A 24,228-nucleotide genomic window follows, 5' to 3' on the forward strand; every position below is an offset into this window, starting at 1 on the left:
ACCATACAGATCTCATAGCGACAACACAGTCACCAGATATATCTCATAGCGACAACACAGTTACCAGACAGATCCCATAGCAACAACACAGTCATTAGACAGATCTCATGGCAACAACAAAGTCACCAGACAGATCTCATAGCGGCAGGCGGTCACTGCAAAAGTCATATAACTCAATTGCAAAGCGACAATATAGTCAACAGACAGATCCCATAGTGGCAACAAAGTCATCAGACAGATCTCATAACAACAAAACAGGCACAAGACAGATCTCATAGCGACAACACAGTCACCATACAGATTTCATAGCGACAACACATTAGTAATCAGACAGTCAAAAGCAAAATGGATAGAAAGTGGCGAAAAAAACACAAAATATTTCCTTAATCTTGAAAAACAAAATCAAACATCTAATATAATCAAAGAACTAAAAACATCAAATGGAGATATGATAAATACCACAAATTCAATAATCGGAGAAATGATTAATTACTATACGAATCTGTTTAAAACCACAAATATTCCAACCGACAAGATTTTGACTTATCTAGACAATATAGAGGTACCAATGTTGAACGAGAAAGACAAATTGATGTTAGATGAATTCCCTACTTTCGAAGAATGCAAAAACGCCGTACTTGATATGAAAGGAGAAAAATCTCCTGGCTTAGATGGTATACCCTGTGAATTCTACCAATGTTTTTGGAACATTATTGGACCAATTTTCTACGCCGCACTTAAAGAAGTTTTTAAACAAAAAGAAATGTCTGAATCTCAAAGGCTCTCTGTGATATCACTAATATACAAGAAAGGCGAAAAACAATTGTTAAAAAATTATAGACCAATTAGTTTAACAACTAGAGCAGAGCTCGTGGCAAAGCCACGAGTAGGTCTTCCGTTGTTGCTGCGAGTTGAAAATATATGTGATATGGTGTCAAACGATTATAATTACTAAACTTTCAGTTCTGCTTTTGTTATAAAAACGTGTTGTGATTGAAAGCCTGCATATAAAACGTGTTTTGAAAAAGAAAATAAGAAAATGTTTTAGGAAAACTATTTGTCGCACACAGTTTATGTAATCGTAACAAACATTATTTAAAAAATGAGATATTTAATGGCGAGTTAAATTTTCAGAGGGTAGCAAGCATTGTAATAAACAGTATGTACTCATGTGTCATGTCAGGAATTGTGTTTTTTTTTTTTAAACCGAACCCGTTTACAAAACACGTAACCTTTTCTCTAAGATAACTTCTTTATTTAAATATTTGTAAATTTTTGAAGAAAATGTGCAATTTAGAATTGTTGCGTGCTGACAAAATTTACAGACCCTGAAACGTACTACTATACAACAACAAAAAAGCGTGCGACTTACGTGCGAAAAACGTTTCGTATTAACCGTTTAGCGTTTCGTGTGAATCGTGAAGCGTTTCGTGTAAACCGTTTAGCGTTTCGGACAAAGCGTGCAGAATTTCGGACAATGCGTTTAAATCATTTCGAGCAAAGCGTGCGAGAACCATGTGAAACGTTTATCAGATTTCATTCGGAACTCTCTGACAATTTGTTTCAAAATGGAGCCCGTGTTTTACATTACATGTACTTTAAACTGTTTGTGATTGGCAAAACTCTCTTGTAGGTATTTTCATGAAAAAAAAAATCTAGAAGAAATGATATGCTTATCTTTTAACAAAATTGAATTTATTTTTAACAAACAAAAGAAAGGTATATGTATTAAAAGACGACTAGTTACAGAGTACATATATATATAACGTTTTTATACGATGTTTCAGTACTGGTACAGTTTTACCGGTAACGAATATTTGCCAGTATCGAAAAATTTTTAGAAAAATTATTGGTGGAAGACAAAGTTGAGGTTTTAAAAAATTCTAGCTAGGTGATTATAACACAGAAATAAATATTATATCAGTACGTGAAGTTGTTTGCCATTTGCACGATTATTTACCGAATTGTTTACAAATTAAAAATGTGCCCCAGATATGAGCTACCGGATGTTCAAAGCAGAACAAGAGGCCCATGGGCCACATCGCTCACCTGAGGAACAATAGGTATGATAAAATCAGCTTAATGGAGTCATAATACAAACTATCTGGACAATGTACAATAATATATGTTGATCCTGTATAAATAAAATCCATTTTCCCCTGGATATTCTTATGTTTATAATCATTAGTCCCTTTTCTAACAGGACGATTTTATAGTCATATCATATGTTGAGTATTGCAGTTCTCAAAAAGATCCTTAACAATTGTTTATATATGGGATATAAACGTACATAAACTCTGAACCTTCTTGTGAGGCCAAAGAATTGTCCTGGGGCCAAAGTCTTAACAATTATAAAGAATCATCTGGCTGATTAGTTTCTGAGAAGAAGATTTTTAAAGATTTACCATATATATTCCTTTGTTAAACTTTGAACCCCCATTGTGGCCCCACCCTACCCCTGGGGATCATGATTTTCACAACCTTGAATTTACACTACCTGAGGACGCTTCCACACAAGTTTAAGCTTTCTTAGCTGATTAGTTTCTGAGAAGAAGATTTTTAAAGATTAACCATATATATTCCTATGTAAAACTTTGACCTTCCATTGTGGCCCCACCCTACCCCCGGGGGTCATGATTTTCACAGCTATGAATCTACACTACCTGATGATGCTTCCACACAAGTGTCAGCTTTCCTGGCTGATTAGTTTCTGAGAAGAAGATTTTTAAAGATTTACTCTATATATTCCTATGTAAAACGTCGATCCCCCATTGTGGCCCCACCCTACCCCCGGGGGTCATGATTTTCACAAATTAGAATCTACACTACCTGAGGATGCTTCCACACAAGTTTCAGCTTTCCTGGCTGATTAGTTTCTGAGAAGAAGATTTTTAAAGATTTACTATATATATTCCTATGTAATAAAACTTCGACACCTCATTGTGGCCCCACCCTACCCCTGGGGATCATGAATTTCACAACTATGAATTTACACTACCTGAGGATGCTTCCACACAAGTTTCAGCTTTCCTGGCTGATTAGTTTCTGAGAAGAAGATTTTTAAAGATTTACTCTATATATTCCTATGTAATAAAACTTCGACACCTCATTGTGGCCCCACCCTACCCCTGGGGATCATGAATTTCACAACTATGAATTTACACTACCTGAGGATGCTTCCACACAAGTTTCAGCTTTCCTGGCTGATTAGTTTCTGAGAAGAAGATTTTTAAAGATTTACTCTATATATTCCTATGTAATAAAACTTCGACACCTCATTGTGGCCCCACCCTACCCCTGGGGATCATGAATTTCACAACTATGAATTTACACTACCTGAGGATGCTTCCACACAAGTTTCAGCTTTCCTGGCTGATTAGTTTCTGAAAGGAATTTTTTTTTTTAAAGATTTACTTTATATATTCCTATGTTAAACTTCGACACCCCATTGTGACCCAACCCTACCCCCGGGGGTCATGATTTTCACAACTGTGAATTTACACTACCTGAGGATGCTTCCACACAAGTTTCAGCTTTCCTGGTCTTATGGTTCATGAGAAGAAGATTTTTAAAGATTTACTCTATATATTCCTATGTTAAATTTCGACCCCCAATTGTGGCATTAACCTACCCCCAGGGGTCATGATTTTCACAAAATAAAATTTACACTACCTGAGGATGCTTCCACACAAGGTTCAGCTTTCCTGGTCTTATGGTTCATGAGAAGAAGATTTTTAAAGATTTACCCTATATATTCCTATGTTAACTTTCGACCCCCCATTGTGGCCCCACCCTACCCTCGGGGGTCATGATTTTCACAAATTAGAATTTACACTACCTGAGGATGCTTCCACACAAGTTTCAGCTTTCCTGGTCTTATGGTTCATGAGAAGCAGATTTTCAAAGATTTACTCTGTATATTCCTATGTAAATCTTCGACCCCCCATTGTGGCCCCATCCTACCCCCGGGGGTCATGATTTTCATAAATTAGAATCTACACTACCAGATGATGTTTCCACACAAGTTGCAGCTTTCCTGGTCTTATGTTTCATGAGAAGAAGATTTTTGAAAATTTCTCGAAAATTTTCATAAAATCCTAATTATCTCCCTTTGCAAAAGGGCGTGATCCTTAATTTTCACAAATTTAAATCCCCTTAGGCGAAGGATGCTTTGTGCCAAGTTTGGTTGAAATTGGCCCAGTGGTTCTTGAGAAGATGTTGAAAATGTGAAAAGTTTACAGACAGACGGACAGACGGACGGACGGACGGACAGACAGACAGACAGACAGACAGACAGACGACAGACAAAATGTGATCAGAATAGCTCACTTGAGCTTTCAGCTCGGTGAGCTAAAAAACGAAAGTGTGAAAACAATTAAGCCTAACTATGAAAATAAGTTTGTTATTGATCCCTATTTAGTGAATAATTAGTAAATATAATTCATTTAAAAAGATAATACATCATATCAAATAATAATGGAGCTTTGAATGAAATTACGACTTCAAATAGAACCACGTGTAGTTTTCCTAGTTACGGTTCATTGCGACAGCAGTATTATTTGGCTGCAAAAATTGATAGATATACGGGAAAAACAAAGGAAAATGGCAACTACTTATCATCAATTACTATTATAAAGTGTTTTTATGAAAATTCAATATTATAAAGTAACGGAAATGAAAACTGTTCAAGTCCAGTTTCAATTTGACCGGAAAACGGTATGATAAAAATAACGATCATATAATTTGTTTAAATGACATATTCCCACAATCGTTTTTCCTTGTTCATTTATAAGTCCATTAACATGTACCTCTAGAATATTTTTGAAATTAATTCGCCTCAAAATATTCGGTCAGAAGTGATAAAGGGCGCTTAATTCGATACTGGGAAACGAATTCGAAACTAGGAAACTGGAGGGGGTGTTGAAATTACTGTCTCCGTAATTCATCCTTTATATTTTCGGAAGTTTGATACAGTTTAGAAGGACAAAGAAACGCGATTTAAATAAAAACATTTGGAATTTTGATAATAATAGTTGCATGCACGAGAAACCGCATACTGATTCGTTACCGGTAAAATGACTGTACAATATTAAAATTCGCTATACATAAAAAATATTAAATACAGTTTGCAAAACATGATTTCTGTTGGAACAAGCCTTAATCAACTTTAACTTACACGAGCATGTTTTGATAAGCATGTATCTTTTTTTAATTTATTTACATCGATAACTCTTATTGCGACCACTCGCGGCACACATAACCTCGGACATCGGGTGAGACCTGCACCTGGCTGAACCTGTCAATCAAACTCTGTATATTTGTTTTCATTGGATGGTCAAGCGTCTCTTTTTTTGTCAATAGCCAATGGAAAAATTAATGACTTCAAGGTAATTGGAATCAGTATCTGATGAAGCACACAATTTAAATGATAGAAAATTTATTAATTATTTGAACAAAATTAAATGTAAACATAGAAAGAAAACATACTGATCATTTCTATGAATTGCGGGAAGTAAGTTCTTTGGAATCCCGATTATAGATATTTTTACAAGTAATTATTTTAATTACTTAAACCACTGTTAACGGAAAACAAGACGTAATTAACGCACAGGGATTTGCCTACAATGTACACAGTCATGCAATAAATTATTAAGGGAATCTTTACGAATGGAACTTAATTCAAATAGATCATGATAATCTATATACACTGAACGCCGTTATACATGTAAGGAGCGCCGGTAATATATTCGAAGATTGAGTCAAAAATTTAAATCATTTTTATTTCTTGTTCTTTTCTGATTCAATACAATGTTAAATTACTTTGAAAAAAATCCGAAATAGTTATTACAACTTTCTTTTTTGTTTAATCATTTGAATTTTTTCTGAGGTACATGGATATGTACAGACCATATTTATTAACGCAAATGATACGACATAGGAAAAAAATTATCGGATGTTTGTATAACAGTGTTTTCTAACGAATGTGACTTATTTAATTTTAAATATTTTTCAACATTATCAATGTAAATAATATCAGATTTATTTCCTGTTTGTATTTTTACATCGTATTCTCTGAAACCAATAAAAATACTAATGTTAGAAGAAAAAATCAAATCCCGCCGAATACTGAAAAACCGATTTCAGTTTGTAATCATACGGATTTTTATTTTTGGTATTGACTATTGAGTTACGGTAACATTTTTTCTGGATGATTTTTTTATTTATATTTTATGTAGTAAAAGCACCATTCCAACTGTTACTCAATTACATAACAATTGATGACCCGGGGCTATATATGTTCTGAGCTGTGTGCGCTGAAGCGACACAAGATTCTCGGTCGCACGTGGCGATTGAATTAACACAGACTGACCGAATAAACAAACGGTTGGGAAAGTGAAACAAAATGTTACACATAAGAAGAAGCCACCAAAAATGATTTTCGACAGATCTTGATATCGTTTCGCCCCCCCCCCCAAAAAAAAAGTACAGCGCGAGCTCCTGTCAGCGGGGCGGGAGGAGGGGGGCGGGGGGGGGGGGCAGCAATGAGTTCGCTTCCATAATGAAACGAACATGTAGAAAAACTACAGAAGTGATTAATATGTGACGGACAGAATCTAATCTAAAGTTGTTTAAAACTCATGTGAATATTCTTTTAAATAATCATCGAATGCCTCAACTCAGGACATTCTTTTATCGTGCTAGCACCTACCGCAAACATGTAACATGGAACTTTGATTATAATTTGATTTGATTTTTAAACTACCTTGTACGCTATCGTATACACCAATGCTTAATCAACTGTACAAGTAAAATAAATTTATCTTTTCATCTGAAACCAAAATAATAGTTGAAAACAATAAATATAGTTGTGTCCGTGCAAAATGCCAAAATATGAAACATGAACGCGTGATAAGGTAAAAGATCACGAACCGACCGCGGATCACTTGTCCAATCGTGCCAGATCTCCTCAGCCATGGGCGATGGATGATCATCATTTAAATGTTTAATATTTAGGGGGGGGGGGGGGGTTGTTGTTGTTGATTTAAAACATTATTTGTACAGTTTATAAAATATTTTATATAAACAAACCAACCATTAATTTATGTCTGACGATGTTTCCGATTTGGGTTAATATCGTTCATTAATATTCATTTACACTCAAATTTAATTAAATAAATACAAAATGGACAAACTTTTATAACATAAAATTAAAACAGTTCTTGTATTTACGACTATATTAACTCAAACACGTTCATATGCATGGAAGTGTGCGTCTCGGTGTGCGAACCTTGTGTATAAATAACCGCTATGTAGTGCAGCCGTGGCTGAGATCCTCGGCCGTGGGCGAACGATAGATTACGTAAAGGTACAACGCACAGACCCACACAGCTCAGAACCCAGTAAGCCTTGAAAATTGCAGTATCATGACCTTACTCTATCAAATAGAAGTTATTTATTTTAAACTTAAAACCCACAATTTATCTATATCTATTATTGCTTTAGATTGAGAATGACATTGCTTTTATTAATTAACTGAACGATTTCTTAATTGACACCCAATCGTTTAATCCATAAAAAAACATGTGTAATCAATGGGTTTGCGGATAAATAAAATCATATATGAGAGACGCAACTCTCGTGTATTAGAACACCCCTGATCGCTAGGTAGTCCAGCCGCGACCATGGTGACCGATTTTCTCGGCCGCGGGCGAGGGAGAGCTTACGTAATGGTACACACCAGCTCTGATTCAAGGAAGATTTTAAATGTATGGAGTTAATAACTAAAATGTAATGCATAGATTTTTTTTAATTCCATATTTTGAGGTTTACTAGAAAAGAAAAACAATGATTTGTTTTCCAAGTCCCGTTTTTAAGGGTTGAGCATTATAAGAACTTAACAACAATGACTTAAACTCCTAAAAAAAGCACGTATATTCTAAAAAAACAATTCTTATGAATTAATGCCGTTTGTATAAACCAGCATACTTTCTGCGGTGACTTTATGCCAGTTGTACGCGCAAAGACTTTCGTTAACTTGTCAAATGATAACAGGTACATGTTAACATGTAAAGCTTTTTACACTCATACTACACAAATCACATACAAAATAACATTGTAGCGACCTTTATGAGATCCCAACAAACAACTTTTCCAGCGACAGCCATATCAAAATCCTAACCGTTTTTGAGTTATTAAGCAAACTTTTTCAGGGGCCATTGGCCCTTAATTTAAGGGGCCAGCCCTTTTTTATTGGTGTCAAATGAAAGCCCTCTATATTTTGCACAACTTTTATTCTACATGTCTTAACAAAATATTTTTCGTTTAAAAGATATAAAGGAAAATATGTCTAAATTTTCGCACTTTTTTGAATCCTGTTTTTTGACCCCCTACCTTTTCCTAAATAAAAAACGTAATCTAAAAACAAAAACAGATGTGCACAACTACAATGTCTCTGTTATTCAAATTCGTTGGATTCCCATTCCCTGCTATCATAGTCTCGGAGCCTTTGTCTGGAAACAAAAGGCCCTAAAAATTTTTAAAAGGGGAATAACTCTTTAACGGAAAGGGAATTCTAAATTTTATGAATTGCTTAAGATAGTGTTTTGTAAAGTACATTAGCCCTGAAAATTTGAGCAAAAACCGTTCAGAAATAAGCAAGATATGAAGCCTCAAAGTTCGCGTCTAGGAAGAAAAAAAAAAAAAAGAAAAACTAGAGCAAAGCTCGTTGCAAAGCAACGAGTGGGTCTTCCGTTAATGTCGGAAGTAAAGCTGGAAGTTCCTGTAAGAAGCAAAGCTCTTGAACCAATTACAAGAGTAACTAAAATAAAAAGATGAAAAAATCGAATTATTCCTGGTACGAATTAAAAAAATACGAATGATTTTAAGTACGTCTTAACAAAAACCTTCCTGATTTCAAGAACGACTTAACAAAAAAAATCCGAATGTGTTCAAGTACGACTTAACAATTATTTTTGGTACGAGTTAACTTTACTTTGAACATTACGCTATTTTTTAAACCAAGGACGCGGAAACAAAATTTCCGGAAAAATCAAATTTTAAACCCCGATATCTCTTTAATGCATTGTCCGATTTTAAAACGGATTTCAGTGTTAGATTCAGCTTGATAAGCTTTATAAAACCCATTTTCATTTTTGATTTGATCAGAAAATTCATTTTTTCGAAAAATTTGTTTCACTTCCGGTTTCTGCAGTAGTTGCCTCTACTTTTACCGGGTTCTTGACAGTTTTTACAAACTGTCTCCTGTGTGTTTCTGTAGTTGTCATGGTTTTCTCTGTTGTCTTGGATACAGGTATAGTTCCAGATTGTTCAACCTCAGTAGGACAGATTGTTTCTAGCTGACATTGCAGGTTCTGGGAGAAGGTACACCCCGTAGGTGGTATGAATGTTCCAAGCGGGTGTCTTTCCCATTCGGGAACATGGCTGTAGACAAATTCAAAAGATTAACACAATGAAGTTTTTCGGTATTTTATTCAAAAATACAATTTTTGTTTTGTTTACCAATGCCATAAAATGACGCACATCAAAACCTTATAAATCTTTTTCTGAGAATTTTAAATAAAGTTCTATTTAAACAACGTTAATCGATTTCTTTTAGAATACATTGTCAAATAGGCAGGCTTGGGGTAATGCTAAATGTAATGGTAATGCATTGCAATGCATTACATGTTTTCAAAGTAATGCTAGTAATGTGTAATGCCACAAAATTAGCATTACAAGTAATGGTAATGTAATTCATTACTTTCCAAAATCTAGTGTAATGCTGGCATTACATGGCATTACTTTGCATTATTATGCTTATTTATATATGTGCACTTTAAAAAATGTGATGAATAAATGAATAGTTGAAATTGAATTTGACTAAATTTATTTTTTAAGAAGAAAGAAATAATTCTTGAGATAAAAATGTTTTAATTGTATAATGAAAAAAGATTTTTTAAAAATTCATTTTTGAATTGTTAATATTACTAAATATAACAGCACAATTTCATAACATTTTCAAGAGTGTTGTTATTAAGAGTTTTTAATCATTTAAACAGTTTACTCCAATTAGTTTGCACTTCAATAAGAAATGTGTCAACAACACACTAAGCCCCCAGGATAATCTACGTATCAAAACAATCTTTTGTTATAAGAAGTGCTAAACGCCCCAATCCCCTTCCCTTCGCTATGTCCCAAAAGAATAGGAGACAGACATGCACCTTTAAAAGCAAAATGAATGCACTGTCCATCCATGATGAAAAGCAATATCACTTCCAATATTATAACCCATTTGAAAATAATTTTACTTACTTATTCTCTCTCTCTCTCTCTCTCTCTCTCTCTCTCTCTCTCTCTTATATTAAGTACACTGTACATTAGTTTGGACTGATAGAAAGTACAAGATTCATGTATTTTTTTCTATTATTGCACTTAATATGATCGCCAAACAGTACTTTTCAGTCCAAGCTTCGACTGCTCCTGTAAAACATTTATTTAGTATAGCTGAGAAGATTTTCAAACTAACAAGATGCAGTTAAAGATGAACCCTTTGAAACTTTGATCATAAAGTGCAACAGCAATCTTTTGTCTTAAAGTGTCCTCAGTAGAAAGAAATATGATTCAAATACAGTATCTTAAGAAATATAACTGGGAAAAACCATCTGTTTATGAATGAATACAATTAAGTGTCCAAAATTATAAAGATTTGTGTACTCTGGGGAAATATCTCTATTTAGCTTTTGATAACCGCAACATTATTCCATAAATTGTTTTTTGTTATACATGTAATTCTGTGTCTCTATTTCGTATCCTACATTGTATCATGCCAATTGTCTATAAATATCATTTTACTTATGTAATATGTTGTTCATAATGCCACAAGATGATTATAAATTGAGCAATTTATAAAGAATGACTCTTGTATAGTCATTGAATTTGAACATGATACTAAGCATGAACCTGTATATATGTTAAAGAGTGTTTTATATTTGAAACATTTGCAAAAACTCTTTACTAGCTTTACTTTCTAAAAACAAAGTAATGGTAATGGTAATGCATTACTTTACTCATGTAATGGTAATGTAATGCATTACTTCAAGAAAATCAAGTAATGGTAATGGTAATATAATGCCCAAATTCATGAAGTAATGGTAATGTAATGCATTACTTTACAATGTAATTCACCCCAAGCCTGCAAATAGGTATATATTACGTACACGTGAAAACTTGGTTTTACACTCTTCAATGTAATATGACTCTTTCCAATTTATGTTTGCTTTAAAAGCTTCTCGCTTTAAAGTTTAATAAAACTGTCTCAAATTATAAATAATATATCATATCATAGACAAACATAACAAATTTTAATTCCTTAAGTGAAATCAGATAACTTAGTGTATTCAGGGAAATATTGGCCTATGTTTTATTTTTGCCCATTTCGCCCTTGTTGTTATCGATCAAATTTAAGAATGATCGAATTCAAAATACATGTAATGTTAGATGACTATATTTATTAGAAAATGTTTTTATTTCTAACTATGATTGGGCGAATTTGAGATACCAGTACAATATGTTAATCAAAATACTCAAACCTCGATGTCACGTGGTAATATTCACTGACCCGGGACGTAATTACTTACTGACACGTGACGAGCTCCCCGTCCGGACTGCAGGTGTCGGCGGTCCTGAGCTCGTGACACAGGGTCGTGTTGACAGGGGTGGATACCGTCTCTCTTATCATCACTCCTGACGGGTCCAGCTTCAGGACGTCATAGCGACAGGCGGTCACTGCAAATGTCACACATAACTCATAGCGACAACACAATCACCATACAGATCTCATAGCGACAATACAGTCACCAGATATTTCTCATAGCGACAACAAAGTCACAAGATATATCTCATAGCGACAACAAAGTCACCAGATATATCACATAGCGACAACACAGTCACCAGATATATCTCATAGCGACAACAAAGTCACCATACAGATCACATACCGACAACAAAGTCACCAGATATATCTCATAGCGACAACACAGTCACCAGATATATCTCATAGCGACAACAAAGTCACCATACAGATCTCATAGCGACAATACAGTCACCAGATATATCTCATAGCGACAACAAAGTCATCATACAGATCTCATAGCGACAACAAAGTCACCAAATATATCTCATAGCGACAACACAGTCACCAGATATATCTCATAGCGACAACAAAGTCACCATACAGATCTCATAGCGTCAATACAGTCACCAGATATATCTCATAGCGACAACAAAGTCACCATACAGATCACATAGCGACAATACAGTCACCAGATATATCTCATAGCGACAACAAAGTCATCATACAGATCTCATAACGTCAATACAGTCACCAGATTTATCTCATAGCGACAATACAGTCACCAGATATATCTCATAGCGACAACACAGTCACCATAGAGATCTCATAGCGTCAATACAGTCACCAGATATATCTCATAGCGACAACACAGTCACCAGATATATCTCATAGCGACAACAAAGTCACCAGATATATCTCATAGCGACAACACGGCCACCAGATATATCTCATAGCGACAACACAGTCACCATACAATTCTCATAGCGACAACACAGTCACCATACAGATCTCATAGCGACAACACAGTCACCAGATATATCTCATAGCGACAACAAAGTCACCAGATATATCTCATAGCGACAACAAAGTCACCATACAGATCTCATAGCGACAATACAGTCACCAGATATATCTCATAGCGACAACACAGTGACCACACATATCTCATAGCGTCAATACAGTCACCAGATATATCTCATAGCGACAACAAAGTCACCAGATATATCTCATAGCGACAACAAAGTCACCACACATATCTCATAGCGACAACACAGTAACCATACAGATCCCATAGCAACAACACAGTCACCATACAGATCTCATAGCGACAACACAGTCATCAGACAGATCTCATTGCGAAAACACAGTCACCAGATATATCTCATAGCGACAACACAGTCACCAAATATAACTCATAGCGACAATACAGTCACCAGATATATCTCATAGCAACAACACAGTCACCATACAGATCTCATATCAACAACACAGTCACCAGATATATCTCATAGCGACAACAAAGTCACCAGATATATCTCATAGCGACAACAAAGTTACCATACAGATCTCATAGCGACAACACAGTCACCATACAGATCTCATAGCGACAACACAGTCACCAGATATATCTCATAGCGACAACACAGTCACCATACAGATCTCATAGCGAAAGGCGGTCACTGCAAAAGTCACACATAACTCATAGCGACAACACAGTTACCAGACAGATCCCATAGCAACAACACAGTCACCAGACAGATCTCATAGCAACAACAAAGTCACCAGACAGATCTCATAGCGGCAGGCGGTCACTGCAAAAGTCATATAACTCAATTGCAAAGCGACAATATAGTCAACAGACAGATCCCATAGTGGCAACAAAGTCATCAGACAGATCTCATAACAACAAAACAGGCACAAGACAGATCTCATAGCGACAACACAGTCACCATACAGATCTCACAGCGACAACACAGTCACCAGATATATCTCATAGCGACAACAAAGTCACCAGATATATCTCATAGCGACAACAAAGTCACCATACAGATCTCATAGCGACAATACAGTCACCAGATATATCTCATAGCGACAACAAAGTCACCATACAGATCTCATAGCGTCAATACAGTCACCAGATATATCTCATAGCGACAACAAAGTCACCAGATATATCTCATAGCGACAACAAAGTCACCAGATATATCTCATGGCGACAATACAGTCACCACACATATCTCATAGCGACAACACAGTCACCATACAGATCCCATAGCAACAACACACTCACCATACAGATCTCATAGCGACAACACAGTCACCATACAGATCTCACAGCGACAACACAGTCATCAGACAGATCTCACAGCGACAACACAGTCACCAGGTATATCTCATAGCGACAACACAGTCACCAAATATATCTCATAGCGACAATACAGTCACCAGATATATCTCATAGCAACAACACAGTCACCATACAGATCTCATATCAACAACACAGTCACCAGATATATCTCATAGCGACAACAAAGTCACCAGATATATCTCATAGCGACAACAAAGTTACCATACAGATCTCATAGCGACAACACAGTCACCATACAGATCTCATAGCGACAACACAGTCACCAGATATATCTCATAGCGACAAGACAGTCACCATACAGATCTCATAGCGACAGGCGGTCACTGCAAAAGTCACACATAACTCATAGCGACAACACAGTTACCAGACAGATCCCATAGCAACAACACAGTCACCAGACAGATCTAATGGCAACAACAAAGTCACCAGACAGATCTCATAGCGGCAGGCGGTCACTGCAAAAGTCATATAACTCAATTGCAAAGCGACAATATAGTCAACAGACAGATCCCATAGTGGCAACAAAGTCATCAGACAGATCTCATAACAACAAAACAGGCACAAGACAGATCTCATAGCGACAACACAGTCACCATACAGATCTCATAGCGACAACACAGTCACCAGATATATCTCATAGCGACAACAAAGTCACCAGATATATCTCATAGCGACAACAAAGTCACCATACAGATCTCATAGCGACAATACAGTCACCAGATATATCTCATAGCGACAACACAGTCACCATACAGATCTCATAGCGACAACACAGTCATCAGAAATATCTCATAGCGACAACAAAGTCACCAGATATATCTCATAGCGACAACAAAGTCACCAGACATATCTCATAGCGACAACACAGGCACAAGACAGATCTCATAGCGACAACACAGTCATCAGATATATCTCATAGCGACAACACAGTCACCATACAGATCTCATAGCGACAATACAGTCACCAGATATATCTCATAACAACAAAACAGGCACAAGACAGATCTCATAGCGACAACACAGTCACCATACAGATCTCACAGCGACAACACAGTCACCAGATATATCTCATAGCGACAACAAAGTCACCAGATATATCTCATAGCGACAACAAAGTCACCATACAGATCTCATAGCGACAATACAGTCACCAGATATATCTCATAGCGACAACAAAGTCACCATACAGATCTCATAGCGTCAATACAGTCACCAGATATATCTCATAGCGACAACAAAGTCACCACACATATCTCATAGCGACAACACAGTCACCATACAGATCTCATAGCGACAACACAGTCACCAGATATATCTCATAGCGACAACACAGTTACCAGACAGATCCCATAGCAACAACACAGTCATTAGACAGATCTCATGGCAACAACAAAGTCACCAGACAGATCTCATAGCGGCAGGCGGTCACTGCAAAAGTCATATAACTCAATTGCAAAGCGACAATATAGTCAACAGACAGATCCCATAGTGGCAACAAAGTCATCAGACAGATCTCATAACAACAAAACAGGCACAAGACAGATCTCATAGCGACAACACAGTCACCATACAGATTTCATAGCGACAACACATTAGTAATCAGACAGTCAAAAGCAAAATGGATAGAAAGTGGCGAAAAAAACACAAAATATTTCCTTAATCTTGAAAAACAAAATCAAACATCTAATATAATCAAAGAACTAAAAACATCAAATGGAGATATGATAAATACCACAAATTCAATAATCGGAGAAATGATTAATTACTATACGAATCTGTTTAAAACCACAAATATTCCAACCGACAAGATTTTGACTTATCTAGACAATATAGAGGTACCAATGTTGAACGAGAAAGACAAATTGATGTTAGATGAATTCCCTACTTTCGAAGAATGCAAAAACGCCGTACTTGATATGAAAGGAGAAAAATCTCCTGGCTTAGATGGTATACCCTGTGAATTCTACCAATGTTTTTGGAACATTATTGGACCAATTTTCTACGCCGCACTTAAAGAAGTTTTTAAACAAAAAGAAATGTCTGAATCTCAAAGGCTCTCTGTGATATCACTAATATACAAGAAAGGCGAAAAACAATTGTTAAAAAATTATAGACCAATTAGTTTAACAACTAGAGCAGAGCTCGTGGCAAAGCCACGAGTAGGTCTTCCGTTGTTGCTGCGAGTTGAAAATATATGTGATATGGTGTCAAACGATTATAATTACTAAACTTTCAGTTCTGCTTTTGTTATAAAAACGTGTTGTGATTGAAAGCCTGCATATAAAACGTGTTTTGAAAAAGAAAATAAGAAAATGTTTTAGGAAAACTATTTGTCGCACACAGTTTATGTAATCGTAACAAACATTATTTAAAAAATGAGATATTTAATGGCGAGTTAAATTTTCAGAGGGTAGCAAGCATTGTAATAAACAGTATGTACTCATGTGTCATGTCAGGAATTGTGTTTTTTTTTTTTAAACCGAACCCGTTTACAAAACACGTAACCTTTTCTCTAAGATAACTTCTTTATTTAAATATTTGTAAATTTTTGAAGAAAATGTGCAATTTAGAATTGTTGCGTGCTGACAAAATTTACAGACCCTGAAACGTACTACTATACAACAACAAAAAAGCGTGCGACTTACGTGCGAAAAACGTTTCGTATTAACCGTTTAGCGTTTCGTGTGAATCGTGAAGCGTTTCGTGTAAACCGTTTAGCGTTTCGGACAAAGCGTGCAGAATTTCGGACAATGCGTTTAAATCATTTCGAGCAAAGCGTGCGAGAACCATGTGAAACGTTTATCAGATTTCATTCGGAACTCTCTGACAATTTGTTTCAAAATGGAGCCCGTGTTTTACATTACATGTACTTTAAACTGTTTGTGATTGGCAAAACTCTCTTGTAGGTATTTTCATGAAAAAAAAAATCTAGAAGAAATGATATGCTTATCTTTTAACAAAATTGAATTTATTTTTAACAAACAAAAGAAAGGTATATGTATTAAAAGACGACTAGTTACAGAGTACATATATATATAACGTTTTTATACGATGTTTCAGTACTGGTACAGTTTTACCGGTAACGAATATTTGCCAGTATCGAAAAATTTTTAGAAAAATTATTGGTGGAAGACAAAGTTGAGGTTTTAAAAAATTCTAGCTAGGTGATTATAACACAGAAATAAATATTATATCAGTACGTGAAGTTGTTTGCCATTTGCACGATTATTTACCGAATTGTTTACAAATTAAAAATGTGCCCCAGATATGAGCTACCGGATGTTCAAAGCAGAACAAGAGGCCCATGGGCCACATCGCTCACCTGAGGAACAATAGGTATGATAAAATCAGCTTAATGGAGTCATAATACAAACTATCTGGACAATGTACAATAATATATGTTGATCCTGTATAAATAAAATCCATTTTCCCCTGGATATTCTTATGTTTATAATCATTAGTCCCTTTTCTAACAGGACGATTTTATAGTCATATCATATGTTGAGTATTGCAGTTCTCAAAAAGATCCTTAACAATTGTTTATATATGGGATATAAACGTACATAAACTCTGAACCTTCTTGTGAGGCCAAAGAATTGTCCTGGGGCCAAAGTCTTAACAATTATAAAGAATCATCTGGCTGATTAGTTTCTGAGAAGAAGATTTTTAAAGATTTACCATATATATTCCTTTGTTAAACTTTGAACCCCCATTGTGGCCCCACCCTACCCCTGGGGATCATGATTTTCACAACCTTGAATTTACACTACCTGAGGACGCTTCCACACAAGTTTAAGCTTTCTTAGCTGATTAGTTTCTGAGAAGAAGATTTTTAAAGATTAACCATATATATTCCTATGTAAAACTTTGACCTTCCATTGTGGCCCCACCCTACCCCCGGGGGTCATGATTTTCACAGCTATGAATCTACACTACCTGATGATGCTTCCACACAAGTGTCAGCTTTCCTGGCTGATTAGTTTCTGAGAAGAAGATTTTTAAAGATTTACTCTATATATTCCTATGTAAAACGTCGATCCCCCATTGTGGCCCCACCCTACCCCCGGGGGTCATGATTTTCACAAATTAGAATCTACACTACCTGAGGATGCTTCCACACAAGTTTCAGCTTTCCTGGCTGATTAGTTTCTGAGAAGAAGATTTTTAAAGATTTACTATATATATTCCTATGTAATAAAACTTCGACACCTCATTGTGGCCCCACCCTACCCCTGGGGATCATGAATTTCACAACTATGAATTTACACTACCTGAGGATGCTTCCACACAAGTTTCAGCTTTCCTGGCTGATTAGTTTCTGAGAAGAAGATTTTTAAAGATTTACTCTATATATTCCTATGTAATAAAACTTCGACACCTCATTGTGGCCCCACCCTACCCCTGGGGATCATGAATTTCACAACTATGAATTTACACTACCTGAGGATGCTTCCACACAAGTTTCAGCTTTCCTGGCTGATTAGTTTCTGAAAGGAATTTTTTTTTTTAAGATTTACTTTATATATTCCTATGTTAAACTTCGACACCCCATTGTGACCCAACCCTACCCCCGGGGGTCATGATTTTCACAACTGTGAATTTACACTACCTGAGGATGCTTCCACACAAGTTTCAGCTTTCCTGGTCTTATGGTTCATGAGAAGAAGATTTTTAAAGATTTACTCTATATATTCCTATGTTAAATTTCGACCCCCAATTGTGGCATTAACCTACCCCCAGGGGTCATGATTTTCACAAAATAAAATTTACACTACCTGAGGATGCTTCCACACAAGGTTCAGCTTTCCTGGTCTTATGGTTCATGAGAAGAAGATTTTTAAAGATTTACCCTATATATTCCTATGTTAACTTTCGACCCCCCATTGTGGCCCCACCCTACCCTCGGGGGTCATGATTTTCACAAATTAGAATTTACACTACCTGAGGATGCTTCCACACAAGTTTCAGCTTTCCTGGTCTTATGGTTCATGAGAAGCAGATTTTCAAAGATTTACTCTGTATATTCCTATGTAAATCTTCGACCCCCCATTGTGGCCCCATCCTACCCCCGGGGGTCATGATTTTCATAAATTAGAATCTACACTACCAGATGATGTTTCCACACAAGTTGCAGCTTTCCTGGTCTTATGTTTCATGAGAAGAAGATTTTTGAAAATTTCTCGAAAATTTTCATAAAATCCTAATTATCTCCCTTTGCAAAAGGGCGTGATCCTTAATTTTCACAAATTTAAATCCCCTTAGGCGAAGGATGCTTTGTGCCAAGTTTGGTTGAAATTGGCCCAGTGGTTCTTGAGAAGATGTTGAAAATGTGAAAAGTTTACAGACAGACGGACAGACGGACGGACGGACGGACAGACAGACAGACAGACAGACAGACAGACAGACAGACGACAGACAAAATGTGATCAGAATAGCTCACTTGAGCTTTCAGCTCGGTGAGCTAAAAAACGAAAGTGTGAAAACAATTAAGCCTAACTATGAAAATAAGTTTGTTATTGATCCCTATTTAGTGAATAATTAGTAAATATAATTCATTTAAAAAGATAATACATCATATCAAATAATAATGGAGCTTTGAATGAAATTACGACTTCAAATAGAACCACGTGTAGTTTTCCTAGTTACGGTTCATTGCGACAGCAGTATTATTTGGCTGCAAAAATTGATAGATATACGGGAAAAACAAAGGAAAATGGCAACTACTTATCATCAATTACTATTATAAAGTGTTTTTATGAAAATTCAATATTATAAAGTAACGGAAATGAAAACTGTTCAAGTCCAGTTTCAATTTGACCGGAAAACGGTATGATAAAAATAACGATCATATAATTTGTTTAAATGACATATTCCCACAATCGTTTTTCCTTGTTCATTTATAAGTCCATTAACATGTACCTCTAGAATATTTTTGAAATTAATTCGCCTCAAAATATTCGGTCAGAAGTGATAAAGGGCGCTTAATTCGATACTGGGAAACGAATTCGAAACTAGGAAACTGGAGGGGGTGTTGAAATTACTGTCTCCGTAATTCATCCTTTATATTTTCGGAAGTTTGATACAGTTTAGAAGGACAAAGAAACGCGATTTAAATAAAAACATTTGGAATTTTGATAATAATAGTTGCATGCACGAGAAACCGCATACTGATTCGTTACCGGTAAAATGACTGTACAATATTAAAATTCGCTATACATAAAAAATATTAAATACAGTTTGCAAAACATGATTTCTGTTGGAACAAGCCTTAATCAACTTTAACTTACACGAGCATGTTTTGATAAGCATGTATCTTTTTTTAATTTATTTACATCGATAACTCTTATTGCGACCACTCGCGGCACACATAACCTCGGACATCGGGTGAGACCTGCACCTGGCTGAACCTGTCAATCAAACTCTGTATATTTGTTTTCATTGGATGGTCAAGCGTCTCTTTTTTTGTCAATAGCCAATGGAAAAATTAATGACTTCAAGGTAATTGGAATCAGTATCTGATGAAGCACACAATTTAAATGATAGAAAATTTATTAATTATTTGAACAAAATTAAATGTAAACATAGAAAGAAAACATACTGATCATTTCTATGAATTGCGGGAAGTAAGTTCTTTGGAATCCCGATTATAGATATTTTTACAAGTAATTATTTTAATTACTTAAACCACTGTTAACGGAAAACAAGACGTAATTAACGCACAGGGATTTGCCTACAATGTACACAGTCATGCAATAAATTATTAAGGGAATCTTTACGAATGGAACTTAATTCAAATAGATCATGATAATCTATATACACTGAACGCCGTTATACATGTAAGGAGCGCCGGTAATATATTCGAAGATTGAGTCAAAAATTTAAATCATTTTTATTTCTTGTTCTTTTCTGATTCAATACAATGTTAAATTACTTTGAAAAAAATCCGAAATAGTTATTACAACTTTCTTTTTTGTTTAATCATTTGAATTTTTTCTGAGGTACATGGATATGTACAGACCATATTTATTAACGCAAATGATACGACATAGGAAAAAAATTATCGGATGTTTGTATAACAGTGTTTTCTAACGAATGTGACTTATTTAATTTTAAATATTTTTCAACATTATCAATGTAAATAATATCAGATTTATTTCCTGTTTGTATTTTTACATCGTATTCTCTGAAACCAATAAAAATACTAATGTTAGAAGAAAAAATCAAATCCCGCCGAATACTGAAAAACCGATTTCAGTTTGTAATCATACGGATTTTTATTTTTGGTATTGACTATTGAGTTACGGTAACATTTTTTCTGGATGATTTTTTTATTTATATTTTATGTAGTAAAAGCACCATTCCAACTGTTACTCAATTACATAACAATTGATGACCCGGGGCTATATATGTTCTGAGCTGTGTGCGCTGAAGCGACACAAGATTCTCGGTCGCACGTGGCGATTGAATTAACACAGACTGACCGAATAAACAAACGGTTGGGAAAGTGAAACAAAATGTTACACATAAGAAGAAGCCACCAAAAATGATTTTCGACAGATCTTGATATCGTTTCGCCCCCCCCCCCCAAAAAAAAGTACAGCGCGAGCTCCTGTCAGCGGGGCGGGAGGAGGGGGGCGGGGGGGGGGGCAGCAATGAGTTCGCTTCCATAATGAAACGAACATGTAGAAAAACTACAGAAGTGATTAATATGTGACGGACAGAATCTAATCTAAAGTTGTTTAAAACTCATGTGAATATTCTTTTAAATAATCATCGAATGCCTCAACTCAGGACATTCTTTTATCGTGCTAGCACCTACCGCAAACATGTAACATGGAACTTTGATTATAATTTGATTTGATTTTTAAACTACCTTGTACGCTATCGTATACACCAATGCTTAATCAACTGTACAAGTAAAATAAATTTATCTTTTCATCTGAAACCAAAATAATAGTTGAAAACAATAAATATAGTTGTGTCCGTGCAAAATGCCAAAATATGAAACATGAACGCGTGATAAGGTAAAAGATCACGAACCGACCGCGGATCACTTGTCCAATCGTGCCAGATCTCCTCAGCCATGGGCGATGGATGATCATCATTTAAATGTTTAATATTTAGGGGGGGGGGGGGGTTGTTGTTGTTGATTTAAAACATTATTTGTACAGTTTATAAAATATTTTATATAAACAAACCAACCATTAATTTATGTCTGACGATGTTTCCGATTTGGGTTAATATCGTTCATTAATATTCATTTACACTCAAATTTAATTAAATAAATACAAAATGGACAAACTTTTATAACATAAAATTAAAACAGTTCTTGTATTTACGACTATATTAACTCAAACACGTTCATATGCATGGAAGTGTGCGTCTCGGTGTGCGAACCTTGTGTATAAATAACCGCTATGTAGTGCAGCCGTGGCTGAGATCCTCGGCCGTGGGCGAACGATAGATTACGTAAAGGTACAACGCACAGACCCACACAGCTCAGAACCCAGTAAGCCTTGAAAATTGCAGTATCATGACCTTACTCTATCAAATAGAAGTTATTTATTTTAAACTTAAAACCCACAATTTATCTATATCTATTATTGCTTTAGATTGAGAATGACATTGCTTTTATTAATTAACTGAACGATTTCTTAATTGACACCCAATCGTTTAATCCATAAAAAAACATGTGTAATCAATGGGTTTGCGGATAAATAAAATCATATATGAGAGACGCAACTCTCGTGTATTAGAACACCCCTGATCGCTAGGTAGTCCAGCCGCGACCATGGTGACCGATTTTCTCGGCCGCGGGCGAGGGAGAGCTTACGTAATGGTACACACCAGCTCTGATTCAAGGAAGATTTTAAATGTATGGAGTTAATAACTAAAATGTAATGCATAGATTTTTTTTAATTCCATATTTTGAGGTTTACTAGAAAAGAAAAACAATGATTTGTTTTCCAAGTCCCGTTTTTAAGGGTTGAGCATTATAAGAACTTAACAACAATGACTTAAACTCCTAAAAAAAGCACGTATATTCTAAAAAAACAATTCTTATGAATTAATGCCGTTTGTATAAACCAGCATACTTTCTGCGGTGACTTTATGCCAGTTGTACGCGCAAAGACTTTCGTTAACTTGTCAAATGATAACAGGTACATGTTAACATGTAAAGCTTTTTACACTCATACTACACAAATCACATACAAAATAACATTGTAGCGACCTTTATGAGATCCCAACAAACAACTTTTCCAGCGACAGCCATATCAAAATCCTAACCGTTTTTGAGTTATTAAGCAAACTTTTTCAGGGGCCATTGGCCCTTAATTTAAGGGGCCAGCCCTTTTTTATTGGTGTCAAATGAAAGCCCTCTATATTTTGCACAACTTTTATTCTACATGTCTTAACAAAATATTTTTCGTTTAAAAGATATAAAGGAAAATATGTCTAAATTTTCGCACTTTTTTGAATCCTGTTTTTTGACCCCCTACCTTTTCCTAAATAAAAAACGTAATCTAAAAACAAAAACAGATGTGCACAACTACAATGTCTCTGTTATTCAAATTCGTTGGATTCCCATTCCCTGCTATCATAGTCTCGGAGCCTTTGTCTGGAAACAAAAGGCCCTAAAAATTTTTAAAAGGGGAATAACTCTTTAACGGAAAGGGAATTCTAAATTTTATGAATTGCTTAAGATAGTGTTTTGTAAAGTACATTAGCCCTGAAAATTTGAGCAAAAACCGTTCAGAAATAAGCAAGATATGAAGCCTCAAAGTTCGCGTCTAGGAAGAAAAAAAAAAAAAAGAAAAACTAGAGCAAAGCTCGTTGCAAAGCAACGAGTGGGTCTTCCGTTAATGTCGGAAGTAAAGCTGGAAGTTCCTGTAAGAAGCAAAGCTCTTGAACCAATTACAAGAGTAACTAAAATAAAAAGATGAAAAAATCGAATTATTCCTGGTACGAATTAAAAAAATACGAATGATTTTAAGTACGTCTTAACAAAAACCTTCCTGATTTCAAGAACGACTTAACAAAAAAAATCCGAATGTGTTCAAGTACGACTTAACAATTATTTTTGGTACGAGTTAACTTTACTTTGAACATTACGCTATTTTTTAAACCAAGGACGCGGAAACAAAATTTCCGGAAAAATCAAATTTTAAACCCCGATATCTCTTTAATGCATTGTCCGATTTTAAAACGGATTTCAGTGTTAGATTCA

At 35.5% G+C, this 24,228-nt stretch overlaps 1 protein-coding gene across 1 annotated transcript in view; it reads right to left on the bottom strand.

Annotated features, from left to right (window-relative positions):
* Positions 1-105: 105 nt before the first annotated feature.
* Positions 106-24,228, bottom strand: part of LOC128190496 (uncharacterized) — a 33,262-nt gene continuing 9,139 nt past the window's right edge. Inside the window, exons 3-5 of the mRNA XM_052862570.1 lie at positions 11,637-11,784; positions 9,197-9,441; positions 106-155 (exon numbers count right to left, since the gene is read on the bottom strand). Of these exons, the coding sequence (XP_052718530.1) occupies positions 106-155; positions 9,197-9,441; positions 11,637-11,784 (443 nt within the window). The remainder of the gene's footprint in view (positions 156-9,196; positions 9,442-11,636; positions 11,785-24,228) is intronic.

Source organism: Crassostrea angulata, chromosome 6 (assembly GCF_025612915.1).
Source record: "Crassostrea angulata isolate pt1a10 chromosome 6, ASM2561291v2, whole genome shotgun sequence".
Classification (NCBI taxonomy): Eukaryota; Metazoa; Mollusca; class Bivalvia; order Ostreida; family Ostreidae; genus Magallana; species Magallana angulata.